General features: G+C 40.9%; 1 protein-coding gene across 1 annotated transcript in view; it reads left to right on the top strand.

The window, feature by feature from the left end:
• SLC7A11 (solute carrier family 7 member 11) overlaps nucleotides 1-21,672 on the top strand; it is a 393,826-nt gene that overhangs the window by 26,446 nt on the left and 345,708 nt on the right. Inside the window, exon 2 of the mRNA XM_073603843.1 lies at nucleotides 16,386-16,512. Within this exon, the coding sequence (XP_073459944.1) occupies nucleotides 16,386-16,512 (127 nt within the window). The remainder of the gene's footprint in view (nucleotides 1-16,385; nucleotides 16,513-21,672) is intronic.

Genomic DNA, 21,672 nt, shown 5'->3' with positions numbered 1-21,672 from the left:
ATGGGGCACAGGTCATGCTGTATGGGGCACAGGTCATGCTGCATTGGGCACAGGTCACGCTGCATTGGGCACAGGTCACGCTGTATGGGGCACAAGTCACGCTGTATGGGGCACAGGTCACGCTGTATGGGGCACAGGTCACGCTGCATTGGGCACAGGTCACGCTGCATTGGGCACAGGTAACGCTGCATTGACACTAGAGCAGCTGTGGGGGGGCTGTTTGCAGGGGGGCCCCATACAATATTTTGCCATGGGGCCCTGCTATTTCTAGTTACGCCCCTGGTAGCGTACAACGCTGTAGCCTGGGATAGCAAGACACTGCCCTGCTCCTCCCTCCTCCCCCTTCCCTTCTCTAAGCTAACAGATTGGCTTTAGGCTGCACTGTCCACTGCTAACTCTTTCCTATGAAGACTGGAAGTTCAGGGAAGCAGCCATGAGAGCCAGAGTCTGCATCAATAAAAGTAGTAAACTGCAAGAACTGGGGTGAAAATTTTACCAAATGTTTACTTGGGAATGTTTATTTTATTGTACTCAATGTACTAGGCTAAAAAACGCTAATGCCGCATACACACGATCAGAATTTCGGCCCACAAAGACCAATGAGAGTTTTTCATCGGAAAATGCGACCGAGTGTATGCTCCATCGGACTTTTGCTGGCCAAATTCCAGCCAGCAAAAGATTGAGAGCATGTTCTCAATTTTTCGGTCGGAAAAAGTTCCTATCTGAAAATGCGATCGTCTGTGGCAATTTCAACGCGCAAAATTCCTATGCATGCTCGTAAACAATTCGACGTATGCTCGGAAGCATTGAACATTTTCTTGGCTCGTTGTAGTGTTGTACGTCACCGCGTTCTTCATGGTCGTAAGTTCAGCGAACTTTTGTGTGACCTTGTGTATGCAAGGCAAACTTGAGCGGAATTCCATCGGAAAAGCCATCATATCTTTTTCCGATGAGAAGTCCGATCGTGTGTACGTGGCATAAGGGATTATTACTACTTTAGAGCTAATTTTTCACAATTTTGCAATTTTCTTTTTTTAAAGAATCGTTATTGATATGTCACACAAACATTTCATTAAGTACAATTGGCTGCAGTGCATGGCAGCAGATTAGTGGAAGGGAGAGGCAACACCTCTCCAGGTGAAAAAATCCTCCCCCTAATGACTGGGTGCTGGTCCAGTCCACAGTCTGAGCATAGTATCCAATGTGAAAGAGATGATGACCGCACTCTAGATTGTAGCAGAATAACCACTTCAGCCCTGAGCCTCGTTTTGATATTTGATGTTAACAAGTTAAAAACATTTTTTTTGCTAGAAAATTACTTAGAACCCCCAAACATTATATATATTTTTTTCTAACAACCTAGAGAATAAAATGGCGGTCGTTGCAATACTTTCTGTTACATCCTATTTGCGCAGCGGTCTTACAAGCGCACTTTTTTTGGAAAAAATACACTACAAATAGTTAGCCCAATTTTTTTTATATTGTGAAAGATAATGTTACGCCAAGTAAATTGATACCCAACATGTCACGCTTCAAAATTGTGCCTGCTCATGGAATGGCGACAAACTTTTACCCTTCAAAATCTCCATAGGCGATGTTTAAACAATTCTACAGGTTGCATGTTTTGAGTTACAGAGGAGGGCTATAATTATTACTCTCGCTGTAAAGATCAATACCTCACATGTGTGGTTTGAACACCGGTTTCATGCAGGCACTGCTCACTTGTGCGTTCGCTTCTGCACGCGAGCTTGGCGGGACGGGGTGCGTTTTAATTTTTTTTAATTTTTTTGTTATTTATTTGACCTTTTATTTTTTTTTCACTTTTATTTCTTTTATTTCAATTACAAGGAATATAAACATCCCTTGTTATAGAAAAAAGCATGACAGGACCTCTTAAATATGAGATCTGGGGTCAAAAAGACCCCAGATCTCATATTTACACTAAAATGGAAAAAAAAATTAAAAATGTAATGTCATTTGAAAAAAAAAGTTGCTTTAAGAGCTATGGGCGGAAGTGACGTTTTGACGTTGTTTCTGCCTTGGAATGGTATGGTGACGGGTGGGGGCCATCTTCCCCTCACTCATCTCCATACCTAACAGAGAGAAGGATGCGATCACCTCCACTGCTGCCGGTGCCAATGAAAGTGATCTTGCGGCGAATCTGCCGCAGAGACCACTTTTATCTGAAAGCGGACCGCCCACTGAAAAAGAGGATACCGGGGTTATGGTAGCTAGCTGGTGCCATAACAACAGTACTCCTCTTCAAAGTACCAACGTATAACGATGGTGGGCGGTCCATAAGTGGTTAAAAACTTTATTTCATAAAATCCAATATTAAGATATCACGATACAGACAGACAGCAGCAAGGGTTGACGCGTTTCATGAAAAACTTTGCTTAGTCATACAAAAAAGGAAGCCACTGCCCCCACCTTTAACTGGCCATTGCAGCAAGCAGCTTTGGAAGGCAACATTTTTTAGAAAAAAAGCCAAGGATAAATCCAAGGAAAACTCCAAGCTCACTTACAGACCAGCCTGCAGACAACCAAATTGACCTGTCTAACAGTTTAGTCTGCACACATTTTGGTTATAACTAAGCGAAGATTTTAGTGAAACACATCAACCCTTGCTGCTGTCTGTCTGTATAGTGATGTCTTGATATTGGATTTTATGAAATAAAGTTTTTCATCTACATCTACAATCTGGAGTGCGGTCATCATCTCTTTCACAATGGTGGCAGATTGCCTTGCACGGCACCTCGCTGAAAAAAGTACTGTATGTAGTACTTTTTTGAGTGCACACTGCTTACACATCAATGCAACAGAGTGGTGTGAACCAGGCCCACGGGGGACAAGGCATTTTGCCTAGGGATCACCCTCCTGTTTGGTTCGCAGCAGAACATGCAAACAGGCAAAAACTGATCGCGGCTGTAATGAATTGTCGGGTCTTGGCAATATAGACAAAACTCATTGAAAAAAAAAGAGCATGGGTTCCCCCTCAGTCCATTACCAGGCCCTTTGGGTCTGGTATGAATATTAAGGGGAACCCCGAACCAAAATAAAAAAAATTGCGTAGGGGTCCCCCTAAAATCCATACCAGGCCCTTTGGGTCCAATCATGGCTGATCACGATGTAAACAGGAAGAGCCGTTGATCGGCTTTTCCTCACTCGCGTCTGACAGACGTGAGTAGAGGAGAACTGATTGGCTACTCCGCTACTCTCCTGACAGGGGGGTTTTGCTGATTGTTCATCAGCGCAGCCCCCCCTCGAATGCCCACCCAGGACCATCAGGATGCCACCAGGACCACCAGGGATGGCCACCACCCTGGACCACCAGGTATGCCACCCTAGACCACCAGGGAAATGCCAATCAGTGCCCAGGAAGCTGACAATCAGTGCCCAGGCAGCTACCAATCAGTGCCATTGAAAAATGCCTGCCAGTGCCAGTGATGCCTGTCAGTGAAATCCAGTGCCAGCCATCAGTGCCCATCAATGTCCATCAGTGCTGCCTTTCAGTGCCCATCAGTGCCGCCTATCAGTGTCCAGCAGTGCAGTCTATCAGTGCCACCCATAAGTACCCATCAGAGCAGCCTTTCAGTGCCCATCAGTGTCACCTATCAGTGCCCATCAGTGCCCACTAGTGCCCCCTATGAGTGCCCATCAGTGACACCTATCAATGTTCATCAGTGCCACATATCAGTGCCACCTATCAGTGCTGCCTATCAGTGCCCATCAGTGCCGCCTATCAGTACCCATCGTCAGTGCCCATCAGTACCACCTCATCGGTGCCATCTCATTGATGCCACCTTATCAGTGCCGTCTTATCAGTGCCCATCAGTGCAGCTTATCAGTGCCCATCAATGAAAGAGAACATTTACTTACTTACAAAATTGTATAACAAAAACAAAGAAAAACTTTTTTTTTTCAAAATGTTCAGTCTTTTTTTATATGTTCAGCAAAAAATAAAAACCACAGAGGTGAACAAATACCACCAAAAGAAAGCTCTATTTGTGGGAACAAAATGATTAAAATTTAGTTTGGGTACAGTGATGGATGACCGCGCAATTGTCATTTAAAAAGTGACAGTGCTGAAGGCTGAAAATTGGCCTGGGCAGGAAGGTGTGAAAGTGCCCTGTATTGAAGAGGTTAAAAAAAAAAAAAAACTGGAGCAAATAAGGATAGTCATTAGCGGCAATTAGTTTGGTGCTTGCTGTTATTCTCTAAAATGCTTATTTAAGAGTTAAACATAGAAACTGATTGGTTGCTGTAGACTACAATACCTTGAAAGTCTTTGCTCCAAGTCAGTCTCTCTGAAACTTGACTGACTGACCATGTGTCTGCACATGGACGTAGCTTGGTAAGAGGGGTATAATACACACTGACAGGAGGACATCTCTAACTTCTACTCAGAAAAGACACCCCGGTGAGGCATCCCTAGGACTCCAGTGTACCGGTGGGATCTCCCTATCATCTGCCAGGGGGCAACTTTTAAGCTTTCCTGACTCACACAGCGTATGCTGTTTTGGGTCCTAGCTTTCCGGTAAGCCTCCATTTTATATGGTTGGTGGTATCTGCACATCTTTATCTGTTATATCACATTCCGGAGAAGGTCACCAAGAGTTTTCATATAATCTCATTTCCATCTTCGGACTCTCTTCTGATTGGCATGGTTGCTACCAGACTGTAAAGCCTATACAGCATCCACCATCTATAAGCCCAATATTCATGTTTTGCTTCCAATATTCGGAGGACTACTTTGTTCTGTTGATGTTCATTATACATTCATGTGGTGATTATTAGTGTCTTACTATTAATGTGGACCGTTTATTCATGATGGACACTCATTATTTATTTATTTAATAATATTGTTCATTTATTAATATTCACTATTGTTTATTTTCCTTGAATCACTTTGAATTTATAGCGCTGCACCCATTTTATACACTCTACATGTGTCTGCAGTATCCCTGGATTATAAATAGACTCTTCACATTCGCACTGCAAGCAATAGTTGATCTTTTCTGTTATCTCCAATGATTTAATAAATACATAGATACTTTTTAAAGTGTGTTTTGTCTTATTTTCCCCTTTTCTCTAGGTGGTAACTTTCAATATCTTGCTTTTCTTGTTTGACTCATTATCATTGTTTGTGGCCTATTCACACTGCAAACTAAACTAATCCATGTACATTCTGTGCTCCCTCTGCTACTCCTTTCTCCTGTGCCCTATTGAGCAGCTGCTCACTAGGCACCCAATAAAATTGTCCATTTATATTTTCTTTCTTTTGCTCTCTGTTGAACTATTCCCTTGTCTAGAATTCTTACCATTGCTGAAACTGTCAATTTTTCCGGCAATCAATACCTTTCTGTACAACTTTCACTGTATATACTTTCTGTATTTCATTGGAATGATAAACAGCATTCTCTGAGGAAAGAGAAGAAAATATCTACTCTACAGGTTTTGCATACTTAGTCTGAATAAATATCCTACTGTTTTTTTAGGTAATAGGCATGTGACATAATGAAAACCGTATGTATAACTAGACATTTATATATATATATATATTTATTTTTTACTAGAACCACTGTGTTTGGAGTTCTGCTTGATGTAGATAAAAACACTAATAATAAGTTCTCTGTTTCAATTTAAGGCCACGTGTGTTCCAGAAGCTGTATCATTTATGTTGGGTAGCTTACAACAAATGGCAAAAAAAGTATATAATGATTATTATAATTTTGATGCAGAACACACATCCAATGGCATGAGCGCCTAGATTGATATGTGCGTGTGTCTCTGTGCATGGGAGATTGTGTTCACATGTCATCATGCCTGTGGCATAGGTTTTGGCACCAAATGGGCTATTTAATCTTGCCAAGAGTTAGTACTTATTTGTCCTCAGCTGTATTATTTTGACCTGACCTGTGCCCTTCTTGTTACTGACCCCACTTGTTGTACATAACCTACTTTGGTTTCTGTGACTATGTCTGTTTCACTGATATAAACCTTCACTGGTTATAAACTGTCAGCTCAATCTGGTCTCAATCTGCTGCCTGACCTCCTCCGATGCTGTCTACTTTGCCACCAGCACTGCAGATCTTAAATCTGTCAGCTGATTTTTTAGCTTCAGTATGCACAGCAGATTCATGGAAACTTTAGGACCTTGTACCACTTACTTTCCCCATGATACATGTCACCTTACCTAGGGCGTTTTAGCTGGAGAAGCAAAAGAGGCCACCTTTTAAACTCCATTAGGAGTCTGTCAGCCTATATGTTACAACCATCCTTCTCTTTTTTTATTTATTTCTAAAAAACACTGTAGCCTTCCAAGTTTATTACCTAATCATGACTCCATCAGCTCTGTAGGATGCACTGGAAAGGAAGAAACACAGCCCCACAACAACCAAGCCTGAAAGGTGAATCAACAAGATGGCTTCAACCTGACTCCACCCCGGCCATGCCCCTGATGCATTTTATCATGGTCATGAGGCTTAATCATGGACTATTTCTTGAATTGGACAAAATATTCTAAATTAGGTTCAATTAAAGATCTATAAAAAGGTACTAGGCCCTCCTTCGCCCTGCTGGTCTATCTAGTGACACATCCTTAAAGCGGAGCTCCACCTTAAACAAAAATATTAAAAGCCAGCAGCTACAAATACTGCAGCTGCTGACTTTTAATAAATGGACACTTACCTGTCCCAGGGTCCAGCGATGTCGGCAGCTGAAGCCGATCGATCACTCGTCTCTCAGCTGCCCCCACCGCCATCCTCGGTAAGGGAATCAGGAAGTGAAGCGTTGCGGCTTCACTGCCCGGTTCCCTACTGCGCATGCGCGAGTTGCGCTGCGCATCTACACTGGTCCCCGTTGTGTTGTGGGAACTGTGTGTTTCCCAGAACACAACGGGGGGGGGGGGCGGGCATTTGCGGCTAGCTGCAGCTAGCTGCGGCTAGCTATTCCCGGAAGTGGGTGCAGATACCTGTATTATACAGGTATCTGCACCCCCCTCCCCCCTGAAAGGTTCCAATTGAGGCACCGGTGGGGGGGAGGAATCCGATGAGTGGAAGTTCCACTTTAGGGTGGAACTCCGCTTTAAATTCTATTCAATTTCCCCACTGCAAGGCCACATTGTTTTCTCATTTTAAAAATCATCTGAAAATAGCACCCCAAATCCTTTTCCTCTCTAGTTCTGGCCAATGCTATACCTCACACATTGTATTCTTTTTATAAGTGCATCATTTTGCATTTAGAAAGATTTAACTGCAGTTTCCACTGCTTTAATCTATCTTCCAGCAATGCCAAATCATATTCTATGTTACAAAAACCTCCAGGAACATTAACCCACTTGTACACCTTTAAGTTATCAGCAAAAAGACATACCTTGCCCATCAAACTTTTAGTGATATCACTTTCAAACAGATTAAATATAATCAAAGTGTTGAACAGCGCTGATTAGCAGACATAAATAGGACCCTCAGAGGCAAAGTAAAAACTTTTTATTATTGTTAAAAAAGTAATAAAATGTTCACCAAGGCATACAGCAGTCAATTGATGGTCATGCAGAGACTTGGATTAAAAAACTGATAGCACCTGGAGGCTGGAGCCGCATGGATGACACAGGGGTTCAGGACCCATTTTTTTTATTATTATTATTAATATTTTTTCTTTTCAACAGTACATTTTTTAAGATATGCAATTGTTGATAAAGTATTGTGCACTGGGTATCCATACTATCCACTATACGCTGCTAGCTCCACCCCCTCCCACACTTATACTCCTGGGTCATTTTCCCTATTTATTCTTCACACTCAGCCAACTAATCAGACAACCTGAAGAAGGGGCGTGTACCTGAAACATGTAGTGTCTCCAGTCGGCAATGTGTGACTCTCTTTGCTCCCTTGGCATCGGCAATTGGCCCCAGCAGCAGGGTTTGCCCATACTCTTCGGATTCCCTTGGCTGACTTCCGCCAGGCTGTGACATCACTTCCAGGCTTCGTACACAGTGCGAGCGGCTGCTGTATACTGGCAACAACAGTTCCTGTGCCTGCAGTTTGGTTACCCCTTCATCAGACCCCTGGCCTTACGGTCCTGGACAGGCCCCCCACCAGCGGTTCTCCTGTGTTCTTTGTCCAACAGCTTTGTGCTAGGTTTCCCTAAGCCCCTGTGTCATCCATGCGGCTCCAGCCTCCAGGTACTGTCAGTTTTTTAATCCAAGTCTCTACATAACCATGAATTGACTTCCGTATGCCTTGGTGAACATTTTATTATTTTTTTAACAATAATAAAAAGTTTTTACTTTACGTTTGAGGGTCTTATTTATGTCTGCTGATCAGCACTGTTCACCCCTTTGATTATATCTTCTGTCATCATTTGTCTATGAGTTTTGGACAGCAGCGCCACAGCTACATTTTATTAATTAATTTTGACTTTTCACTTGGCCTCTGGTCTGTGTGCCTGGATTTTTGTTTTTAGTAAACAGATTAAATAGAATAGGACCGTGGCTGCTCTCTGTTCCAAAAAAACCCTATTTACAACCACAGTGTGATATTTATTCTTTAGACAACTGCATATCTACTGAATAGGAAAGAGCTTTATGTTCCGGTGGAGGTTCGGTTCACAATGAGCACAGCCTGTAATGCCGTGTACACACGACCGGACTTTTCGACCGGACTGGTCCGACAGAACGAATCCGTCGGACAATCCGACCGTGTGTCGGCTTCATTGGACCTTCAGCGGACCTTTTCTGATGTTTCTGATCTTTAGATTTGGAACATGTTTCAAACCTTTCTGACGGACTAGTTCGTCTGTATGCTAGTCTGACGGACAAAAAAGGACACAAGGGCAGCTATTGACTACTGGCTATGTACTTCCTTATTCTAGTCCGATCGTACGTCATCAGGTTCAAACGAACGGACTTTAGTCCGTTCATGTGTGTGTAAGTCCGGTCGTTCGAAAGTCCGTCGTTACTCAGTCGAAAGTCCGTCGGAAAGACTGTCAGACCTTTGATGCTGAAAAGTCCGCTCGTGTGTACACGGCATTACAGTTTCTCAGACATTTCAAAATAATGCGGCCTTTCACCACCATAATGAACCACCAATAATACAGTTCCTGGATAAGGTGTATTTGTTCTGTGCCAGCCCCTTACTATAAAAAGGCAGGGTTCCCAACAGCCATATTGACAATGTATTTTGCTGTGACAAGGAAAGCTTAGGAAGTGTTACTGATAAAGTACATATGAATAGATTAGCATAGACACTGCTCCCTAAAGTAGATGTAAACCCTTCATTGAATTTCCTTTAGGTAGTAAAATGCTATACTGGGAACCTTGGGATGGGGAAGGGAAGATTTTTACCTACTGCTGTTGGGTGCAGCTGTGTGTCCCACAGCTTTTTTATAGCCTCGCCACATGCACTGTCTACAGTTACAGTATAACGGGCTGATTGTGTATTTTTAAAGAATATATTTTTTTGTTGGCTTCAGATTATTTTTTGCAAAGACTGTCCCTAAGTCCACATACATTTAGCTGATAACTGGCTGCATTTGTACATTTTTGCTAATTGTTGTTGACTACATTTTTTTTCATTTTCAAAATATTTTCAAATATTTTTAATATTTCTTGGAAAAGTGAACTGGCATAGAAGCTTGCTTTTCCCTTTTAGAACGCATGTGATAGGGTAATTTGCAAGCAGGATATTGTGTGGAATAGGGGCAGAGCGTTGTCACTAGGGATAAGCCAAACCTACCTTGGGTTGGTTCAGGGCATGTTTGGCAAACATTACTAAAGTTCAGGTGCTTAAATATAAATTCTATTTAAGTCAACTGTCAAAAAAAAATGTTTTACCAATTTTCTGGGTTAATAGGCAAGGGATTGTCAAACAAAATATAAGACATACTGTATACCGGGGCAATTTAAAAAAATAATGTGTTTGGGAGGGAGCAGGGATTTTATTAATGCTTAAAACTTTAAAATTGCAAAACTCTAATAAATAACATGCCTGCAGTTGCCTGTGAAGGGGTGCATCTATTCATCCATACCAGACCCTTATCCTAGGGATACTGTGACATCATTGACCAAATATGAGACCCTGTCCATTTGTATATATCACTTCTTATCCGCTGGAGCTGTCATCAAGTTCAGATGTGTGTTGAAGGGCAGTGTTTATTTTTTTCTTTTGGAGGGTTGGTGGGTGTTGTGCATGCGTGATTGATGTAGTAATATATCACTGGATGATGTAATTGATGATGGTTAAAAACTGTGTTTGTGTTCTTATTGATGCGTTTTTTGTGAATTAGTAGGGGTACCATGTACCCCTTACACATTAGCAAGATTTCCAGATTTAAATAAGCTCTCCACCCAGAGACCCCCATGACCACTGGGCCAGGGTTGTGGAAAGAGGCTCTTGTCCTCATCAACATGGGGACAGGGTGCTTTGCCAGGGGAATCATGTTGAGTGCATGCTTGTTCCCTACCGCCATTTTCTGGCCTGCCAGGCTGCACCAGAGGGTACAACACACAATGGAATTTGGATGGTTCCTGCTGATCTGGCTGAATTTTAGTTTGCATTACAGTCCCTGCCCATGTTTGTTTCACCAGGGCAAGGGCCTGCCTGTCTCTTTTAAAAGTAAAGGGGGATTTGTACAGTTAATGGCAGCTATGACAATGGGGGATACATATGTGGGGCTTTGGTGCACACAACTTGATCTCACAAGTATGAGCTGATGTGGTGCCCTGCCAATGACCCATTGTTGAAAGTTGGCTGGCCTATAGACATATTTTTTCCCATGCAGCTATGCCTACAATGTGGGAGATCCAGCCACCACTGGGTTGAACAGAAAAAACTCATAGCATGAACCAGGCTTAGGGTAGATCCCTCTCTGGTTTGTAGGGAGACCCAGAGGGTTTCAAGTAATTAATTTTAATTAATTAATTAAAGTTTCTGAATTAATGCTATAAATGGCAACTGAGTCTCTCCTCTTTCCTACTTTGTCTTTCCAGTATGCAGTAGTGTATTTAGGGTTTGTGCTGCCCTAGGCCTGACTAAACTTGTGCACCCCCTAATTTAAATATGACCTATCCCTTCCTGTCAAGGCCACACCCCTTGCTGTTTAAGACCCGCCCTGAAATTTTCGAGTGGGGACACTGGTTCTGAGGGCCTGGGGAGCAATGGATTCCCTTAATTTGCATACATTTCCTCTCACTTCCTGTTTGGCTATGTGGCAGGAAGTGAAGGGAAATCTCTGCAATGGGACAGAGATGGTAAAAAATAAACTGACAGGGGCTTTAACCCTCCCTTACTCTATCCAAAATGAGGAAGTGAGTGAGGAAGGTTTGTGGTCCAGGATGATAGGACAGTCAAAATTAGAAGAGGCGCCCCCCCACAGTTGCGGAATGCCGGCCGCCCGCATACCGGAAGCAGTGCGGCCGCTATATGGGGGGCGCTAGACTAATTTGCCTCTCAGCGCAGTCCCCCCCATAAGACTGGTGCTACACTAACAGTGTAGCACAAGCTGGCGGGACTCTTTCCTTGCTGCCCCCCCTGCAAAGTGATGCCCTAGGCCTGGGCCTTGTCGGCCTAGGCCAGTATAAAGAGTTGCCTGTATGTTGTGTACCCTGGTATAGTTTTTTCCATTAATCGGAATGTCTTTCGCCACACTCAGCAAGGTGAAAATTCATTAATAAAGTAAGGTAAGTGAACATTTACCACCCCTTTAGTAAATCAGTCACATTGTGTTGAGCATTTTCTCCACTGATTTGTGTCATTAAAGGGTTTTTGCAGTGTTTATGTAATAGTTTTTTGTTACACAAGACAGTCACCAATCCACCATATTATCAGCTCCAAATAAATATAACATACATAATATGCCAAACTGAGAAATTAGCCATACTAACCTGTATTCGCAATTGGCAATTAAATAAAGCAGCACTTTCCACATTTGCAGCTACCCTCTTTTGGTAGCACAGTCTGGATTTTTTGGAATTAGATTTTGAGGCATTTGTTATTTCTTTTTTTAATTTACTTGTTCACGCTATTTCAGGCTGTTTCGATGCTAGATGATTCCCCAGTGAGTAGACATAAACAGCATACTGTATAACATGGGTCCTTAACCTGTGGCCCTCCAGCTGTTGCAGAACTACAAGTCCCATCATGCCACTGCCTTTGAGAGTCATGCTTGTAACTGTCCGTGGCTTGCGATGCCTTGTGGGACTTGTAGTTCCGCAACAGCTGGAGGGTCACAGGTTGAGCACCCATGCAGTATAACTATGACAGCCAACTATTGCAGAGGAAAGAAGCCACCAGACTTGAATAGTAGAACCAAAAATATTAGTTTTATTTGCATTCCTTCATCATTTAACCTGCACAAAATGAATCCTTTTTTTTTTTTTGCTTGCAATGTCAGTTTCAACCAAAGAAACTGTTTATAACAGAGTTATTTTAAGCTGAGCTCCAGACAGATATAACAAAGAACTGTTAAAAAAAATACATTTTACATCCAAATAGCTCAAGTAACTGAATCTTTCTTGATGTCAACCTCTGTCATTCCTTGCCCAGATGAAGAAGGGGAAAAGCAACAAAAAAGCCAATTAGGCATTGCTGCATGCATATGTGTTGACAAGGAACATTCTGGCAGGAGGAGATAGCAGAGTGAGCAGAACTGATTGGGGTGCTGCTACTCCTTCAATGGACTGTCAGCATTCTGCAGATGGGGTTGTGACAGCACTAGATTTCTGAGCTCTGGCAAAGGAAGCAGTATCACCTTCCTGGCTGTATTGTCTGGCAGAGGCCAGTCCATTCGCAGGTTAAACAGTTTAATACATATGTATTTAAACTGTGTATTTAGATGTTTGACTGTAGTTTAAAACTCAAGGTTTAACATGAAATTCAGGTTTAACATGTAAGCCTGTAAGCTTTGATCATTTTACTGCCCCAGATCATGTACCTGCCGAGATGGCAGTTCCTGCATGCCTGTCCTCATATGTCCCATTATATTGTAATGAAACTCAGAAAACTCTATATTTAGCAGCTCTTACAGTCATTTTTTAATGTCACAGCACACTGTCATAGCTATAAATCAGAGTTCAGCATGCCTCTAATATTCATAGCTCATTATTACTTTATCACACCTTCAAACAAATGTATAGCAGACTATTGAAACACCAATACTGTTAGGACTGTAGGGCATTCTTTGGTTATTACAGGATTTATTCACCTACTATATGTGATTTTCCAGGGAAAATAAATCTTCCTATCAAGTATGAATATTGTATAGTATAAAATACTTACAGTGATTCTTGTGGGAACATCCTGAAACTTAATAAAATCCTTGTTGTATAATTAAAACAGCTGAAATGTTTTTGAAGGTGTTAACTTGATAAGCATTCTTGGTTCTGTATGATTCAACAATCAGTTACTATTTATGAATTTATGATTCTTCTGCAAACCCATTTTTTTAATCCAATGTTATCATTTTTTTAAAGTCATAGTAAAGTATGAGTAAAGATGGTGTGAAGACTAGCAAGAAAAAAAATTGTAGCTCATTAAAACTAACGCTGACCATAACCTATGTAGCAATCAAGACTATAGCTAGTCCTTTGTGGCTCCTATAACCACCACTATGGACCCAAGAATAAAAGTGGTACAGTACATGAAAAGAAAAGATGTCTATTTCTGGCTGCCTGATGATTTACTTGGGCAGCAAACGCATTTACCAAATAATCATGAGAATAATAAATATATATATTTTATCCCATCATTTGTGTCAGATTACTGTGAACGCTATAGCTAGGAGCGAGTGTATATAACGGTCTTATATTATTTTAGAACAGAGAAAAATATTGTCATGTAAGCTGACTTAGTCTGGAAGCTTTATATCAAATTACCCTACAGAGCTATTAGTATTTAAGACCCAGCTTTTTTTAATGTTGTAGTTTACATGGGTTTTTGCTTCATTCTGAATGTGACATAATAAAAAGTAAATTTTCCAGTGTAATTATGGATATGACCTAAGACTTTTATTGGCAGCAGTTCACTGTCATTGAATCTAATTCATTCTTGCATACATAAATATTTGGCTGTGTGACATGGTCATTTTTCCCCTGTAAGCATTTAGCAATGATTTTTGACCTGAAATGTTGTTTATTGCTGTATTTATCACTACTATGATCTTATTGTCATGTTGTGTATATTAACCTTGTAAAGTAGCACATGAGATGACAGTTGCACATCTAACCATTTTCAACTGAACTGAGTGGTAATGTCTACATTGTCAGCAAACAACCCACCAGCTAAGGGTTGTTAAAAGGCACAGGGTAGAAAACCTTTTTTCCGATTGCAACTTTTCTTCCCAAGATAATTGGCACTGGTAAAGTTTTCTAGGGCCCTCACCTTCTCATCACTAAATTGACAGTGAGATTGGCAGTTTATGGAGTGTTTGGAAAAATATACTGGCCATTCTCTATTGTCATCGGGTAGCTTTAGTCCTAAGATCGTGGGGCTGATTTACTAAAACTAGAGAATGCAAAATCTGCTGCAGTTCTGTATAGAAACCAATCAGCTTCCAGGTTTTATTTTGTCAAAGCTTAATTGAACAAGCTGAAGTTAGAAGCTGCTTGGCTACCATGCACAGCTGCACCAGATTTTGGACTCTCCAGTTTTAGTAATATTTAATCAGCGAATTATTAAAATGGATTTATCAATACAATTTATACTCCAGTGCATCAATAGAACAACAATGTTTTTCCTATGAATAAGGCATTGTCACGTGACAAAACGCGTCAAAGGGAGGGGCCACGTGACGTCATTGTGCTCGTTTGTGTGTCTTTTGGCCAGCTCTAGAATTCATCCAAGGATGATCACCACTAATGTTGCTACATGTGACCTAACTGGTGCACTAGATATTAGAAGTGCACTATATTTTATCCTTTTTAATAAACTGTGTTACCTGCACCATGATAGTCTCCCCATTTTTTTCATGTATTTATCGTGATTGGAGTGTAGCCATAAGCGATACTACACATTATACCAGTGGGTCTGAAGATATCTGTGGACTAAAGTGGGAGTAAATGCCCTTGTGTGAGTTTCACCTATAGTAAGCCTATAATAAGGCTTACTAAAGGTACAGTAAATATCTCCTAAATGTGCACTGTTTAGGAGATATTTACTTTAGATGCGGCCAATGACCTCACCGGCACATGCACTCTGAAGCTCCTTCAGAGCCGTGCAGTAAACAGTGACTCCCTCGCGCCTGCACGGGAGTGACATCATTGCCAGCTCGGCCATTCATATTGCTGAAGCCTGCAAACCCGAAAGGAAGACCGGGTGAAGAAGCGTCTTCAGAGGTGACAGCATGCCGCTGGAGGGCTTCATTTTTAGGTAAGTCTGTCATAATGTGCTAGTATGCGATGCATACTAGCACATTATGACTTAAACTGCCCGCTCACTTTTTTTTATGCGGTTTACCGCTTTAATACCCAGTTACTGGAACAAACGCCTAAGTATGAGGGCAAGGGGCCATAGTTTAAGGTGGTGGTACACTCTTGTGTAAGACATCGTTTGGACCACATTCTTAACGCAAGACCATTTTTTGAGAACCCAAGCACAAAGCACACTTTTTTGGTTTCTATAAATATTTGTAATATATATGTATATGGACTATTTGCACTTTATAGCTTGTTTAAACCTTATATGTATGTTTTATATTGTTTTATTGATGTATTAGAGCATTTTGGATTTCAGTTTCACATACTTTAGTTGTTATAGATTTGTTGTGGTTGTGCTGCACTTTATTTGAGTCTTAGAAAAAAACTAAATTATTAGATTTTGTAACAAAGAACCTCTTTTTTGCCATAAAGTAAAAAGAAAATCTGCTCCCAAACTCATTCAAGTCCCTGGCAATTAGAGATTGTAAAAAGTCTAATTGTTTTTCTTGACATAGACCTTGTCTGTTAGTCTTGCAGTGACATAAAAGAAATAACAAGGCACAAACAGAACACTTAGGATGGATATGTAATGAGTAAGTACGCCCCCCACATACAAATAATGAAAAGACTTTAGTTTTCTTTTTAGTAACACGGTTTATTTGTTATAGACATTGTAAAAGAAGTGATTAGTAAAAAAAATTTCAACATTTCCTTAATTTGTGGTCACTCGACCACATATGATAAACAAAATGTTCATACGGCAGTTCTTGTGAAATATGAGGTTTCATCAAGGAAACAAGTAGAAATACGGTACCATTTTGTATAAATCATTTTTCTACTAAATCCATAATGCTGTCTTTGTTCATTATCTCTATATTAGTCATTTTTCCTTTTTACAGTAACTGAGAAAACTTTATTTTTGGAAGCTCTTCAGGATGGAATAAACTGATGTGCTTTTTTTCTTGCATAACAGGTGCTCTTAGTTATGCTGAACTTGGAACATGCATAAAAAAATCTGGTGGTGATTACATATATATACTGGAGGCCTTTGGTCCCTTACCTGCATTTGTCAATGTCTGGGTGGAATTGCTAGTCATTCGGTAAGTAATGTATGAGTTGTTTCTTTAATTCCCTTAAAGTGATTGTAAAGGTTCGTTTTTTTGTTTTTTTTTAAATAACAAACATGTCATGCTTACCTGCTCTGTGCACAGAGCATCCCTGATCCTCCTTTTCTGGGGATCCCCCGGCGACGCTCCTGGTGCCCCCACGGAGAGCCACACTCCATAGGAGGACTCTTGCGGGTGCACTCCCTAGTCCTGCTGCTTCGTCCATTGACACAGACAGCAGGGCTCAGCCCTGCCCCCGACTCCTGTGTCACTGGATTTGATTGACAGCAGCAGGAGCCAATGGCTGCTGCTGCTATCAGTCTATCCAATGAGGACCTGAGACAGCGGCTGGAGCTGCTGGGCTCGTTCTTGTCACTGGAAAGATCAGGTTTAGGTAACTAAAATGGGTGCTCTGGGGGGCAGCAGCACCACAGAAGGTTTTTCACCTTAATGCATAGAATGCATTAAGGTGAAAAACCTCAAGACTTTACAATTCCTTTGATGTGTTATGGGCATTTGTCAATACAGTACAAATAACCATGTCTACCTGCTTGTAAACTGTTACATATTCCCAGTGAAGTGACTAGTCTCAGATGGCACACACAGATGAAACAAATACTTCTACATAAGTTGGACCTGTTTATCTGCAGCAATCTCTACTGTAGATCGTTCTAAAAACACACAGATCAAAGGATTTTTTTTCCTCAGCTCTGGCAACAGGGGGCGGAGATCTGAAGTCTCATAATGCAGATCACAGTGAGCAAAGCTCTGAGCCCTGATTGGAAGGAAGGGACGCACTCCATTCACACAGTACATGGAGAACATGCAAGGCTAAGGATATGAATCACAGGCTGTGTGCTGAAGCTTTTCTCCCTGTCACCTTTTTATCTCTTGGTGTCAGAAAAACCTGTCAGAAGTAACTTATGCTGATAGCAGACGAACAAGGCAGTAGAGAGAAATTGCACTCTGTGCTTTGGATGGAGGCAAGTACACAGTATAGAAGGATGGCTGTGTTCATTTTTCATGTGTGAGGTTTACAAGCACTTTAAAAACTTCACAACTTTTATCCATATACCTAATCATTAAAAAAACACTATTACTTCTTTTTCTGAAAGAATGCTACCAAATCTTTTCCCAACTAATAAAATTTGAACAAATTTTTTTTTGTTGGAGTATCATTTAAATGAACCATTTTAAAAAACATCAAACATGGCTTTATTGCCAAAAACACTAATTAAAGTGTATGTAAACACTAAAAAAGAAGTTGTGTTTTGGTCTAGTAATTATGTTATTGGAAGTTTTTTTTTTTTATATCTATTCAATAAGGGCTAAAAATATCCATTGATCATTTCAGAAATCATGTGAGCTTATAATTTCTTGTTCTTTCTGTCTCTGCTGGCTCTTATCAGTTAGCATTTTATGAAGATGATGAGGGGTGTAGGTGTTCTGTAGTCCTAAAACAATTGCCGCAAGCAGATAACACTGCTCTTCAACAGATACAGTACAGTGAATTGCTCCTTTGTAGTCTAGGTATTACCAGAAATGACAAAAAACAGGATTTCCACACCTTTTATTCAGTACGTAATTATACACCTGTGTTTTCATAAGGAGCAGAGCACATCACTGCACAGAACTAGCCCAAAAGCCAACATTTATTATATTGCAGCTTACCAATTTTTAGAGCAAGTCTGTTTTTCAAAAGCCCAAGCTCTCCAGCAGAATGTATCAATTTACATGGATAAGGCAAACCACTTAACACTGGCAGGGGTGGTTAAAATGATCAGTGTTTATTTATTTATCCCAAAAGCAGCCAAACTGTTTGCTGTAACTGATTATAACGTATGAGCTGGAGTTTGGCTTCAGTTGGTTAGTGTATCTAAATCTGCTAATACATCTAACACTACACTACGCCCAGATTCACATTGCTGCGGTCTGCTGTGCCTCCAGAGCTCATTCATCCAAAGTTGGAGCAGAAATATAATAATAATCAATAGATTAAGGGCAGGTATGCCTGAAGGGACCCTACCCTGCCTTAAAGGTACAGAAACGCACTGGACACCCAGCAATAGCACAATAGTAGCAAAGGTATATAGTGCGCCCTTGCATCAATTCACTATACAAGCAAATGGCAACCACCCCAACCTATAACTGGCCTTTACATCAAGGAACACATGGAAGGGCAACGCTTGTCAAAAAACCAACAAAAATTCCCAGCTCACTTACCAGTCAGCCTGAAACAAACCAAATAGAATCTAAAACTATAGAGGTATGCCCTGTGCACACGACAGGTTTACCCGTCGGAATAAACTCTGAAGGTTTTTCCGATAGAGTTCTGACGGAATTCCGCTCAAGTTGTCTTGCATACACATGGTCACACCAAATTCCGACCGTCCAGAACGCGGTGAAGTACAACACGTACGACGGGACTAGAGAACGGAAGTTCAATAGCCAGTAGCTAATAGCTTCCGTCTTGTACTTGCTTCAGAGCATGCGTCGTTTTTGGTGTGTTGGAACAGCATACAGACAAGCGGTTTTCCCGATAGGAATTGGTTCTGTCTTAAAAATTTAGAACATGTTCTCTTTCTAGATCCGTCAATGTAAAAAGTCAGATGGGGCACGATCGGAATATACGATGAAAAGCTTCCGTCGGATGTATTCTGTCGGACATTCCGCTCGTGTGTACGCGGCATTAGGACTGCAGTACACGGGGGCGTCATGACTTGGCCACTGCAGCTTATGCATGTATTTGCAAATGTGTGCAAACTAAACCCCTTGTTTTTAATGTGAACTTTTAGACAAAGTCAATTTGGTTTGTTGCAGGCTGGCTGGTAAGTGAACTGGGAATATTTGTTGTTTTTTTGACATGCATTGTGCAGTTTCTCCACTATCTTTTGTAATGCATTATTAGACATTTCTTACTTCATGTCTTATATTGATAAGAGTTAGTTTTGACAATCAAAAGCCATGAAGATATACAATATCTGAATTTTCAGCTTGAAATAATTATATAAATTTAGAATGTTCTCAGTTACCTCTAAGTAGCAGGCATCTGAGGTGTTACAGGCTATAGTCTCGTATATTCTAGATACAGCATTAGCAGTTTACTAATAAAACAACACACACACAATCTGCTCATTAATGTAATACTATCAGAAGCTTTCCTAACAGGCTTTAGCACTTTATACATGCCTTTGAATTTTCCAGAGGTGGTGATCCTAAGATAGGGACGAGGTGAGGGCTGGAACAAGGGGAAGGGGTACCAAAATTAAGCAGTGGTTTAATAGGAGCATGCCGTTTACAAATATGCTACTAACAGTGCTGTGGTCAGATAATGACAGGCCTGCAGGAGATTACATTATTCAATAATGCATAGCTCCCAACTGTCCATGATTTCGAGGGACTGTCCCTGATTTGGAACAGAGTCCCTCTGTCCCTCTTCCCTCCTCATTTGTCCCTCATTTTGGCCTGATCCATAAAGTTGTATATAAAATTCACTATTTATCATTCAAAAAGTGTTTCCCAGTGCTAAACCTTTCATCCAATTTCTAAATTTCTGCATTTGTAAATTTCAAAAGCCAGTAAAAAAGCAATAGCAGTGATAAAAAAGCACTTGATGATTTAACTAATCATTTTTTTTGTATAATTCTCCTTTAAGGGAGTGTGACAGGGGGTGTGTCCTATTCCTATAAACTTTTACTAATAGGTGTCCCTCATTCCCATCTCAAAAAGTTGGGAGGTATGAATGTGGTCTTCTGAAAAATAGCAATGACTTATACAATGACATTACAGTGACAATACATATACAATACTTATACATTGACAATACAGAGGAAAACAAATGTTATTCCTGTCAATACCTAGAATACAATTAAGCAATTGTTGGAATATGTGCGCAACAAATAAGCAATCATGACACGTGGACAGCAAATGTGCAATGTGGCCATGCTCAGCAATGGCATAAAGCAACTTTCGCAGTAGTGAAAATGACAACAGTGACAATAATGGTGACAGTAAGAATAATATTAGCTCTAGCTCAGTCTATCAGCCATGGCCTTGTCCACATCATTGGTTGTACATTACATATGGTGGTAAATCTGTTTCATACATCTATGAGGCATATCATGAATATTTACTTGTGTGTTAATCAAACCCCAAGGCTGGCATGGCTGAAGCCCATGGTTCTATCAGAGGAAAACAACATACACCATATGTTTATCTTATTCTTCCTAATTAAGATGATTCCCTAACAAACGTGCATTTAGAGAACATTTCTATATGCCCAAATCATGCATACATCAAGTCACAGTTTCCTGACAATTAGCACAGCAATAAACTAGGGGGTCAGTGACAGTTTTTAAATATTCATTGCAAATCTCAAAATAATCTCATCATGGATACTCCTGCTGTGGGCAAAATTCATGAAATGTCCCTTCTCCCATCAACAGCATACAGATTGTGTAGTTAGCGTAATTAATGCCAAATCCCAATCCATCACTAAACAACTGTTATATTTTGGTCACAGTCCAAAAGGCAACATCTGTAAAGAATTTTAAAATGTCACTCATCTAAACTTACAGAAGCTGAATTCAGCCTGAGCACAAAGCAAAACTGACATTTACTATCTTCCTGGAGCTGGAGGAAGAGGGAGTAAAGACTTAATTTCCTCCCAACTCTCTACTTCTCTCCAACATCGTTTGTTGCTCTCTGATCTTCTCTTCTAACTAAAAGGAGTAGTGTCACCTGTGACAACAGTGGGTCAACTCTCTATGTGCTGTCATCAATATCTGACAATCTTGCTTACTCATGTAATTCTGCTTGCCAATAACTTTCCTGATCCAGCAATTAGCTTCCCTACACAGATTCACACAGGAAAGCTCTATTTTGTATAGGGAATGCACGAAATTTCGGTTGCCAAAACATATCGGCCAAAAATGGTGTTTTCGGCACATTGGCAAAAGACAAAAATTGCCGATAATGGCGCCAGAAATTGTGCATCCGCAGTGGCGGTGGGAGCGCGATGGGTGACATCACTTGCTAGTGGACGGCGTGCACGTTCCTCGTGGTTAAGACGCTGGACTCGTGAGCACGTTCCCTGCAGTTGAGACGCTGGAGTTGGGAGCACTTTTTCCACGGACATTCCTCGTGGTTCCCCAT

This window comes from Aquarana catesbeiana, linkage group LG01, assembly GCF_042186555.1.
Source record: "Aquarana catesbeiana isolate 2022-GZ linkage group LG01, ASM4218655v1, whole genome shotgun sequence".
Classification (NCBI taxonomy): domain Eukaryota; kingdom Metazoa; phylum Chordata; class Amphibia; order Anura; family Ranidae; genus Aquarana; species Aquarana catesbeiana.
The sequence above is the reverse complement of the archived record's forward strand: the minus strand, read 5'-3'. Positions and strand labels throughout refer to the sequence as shown.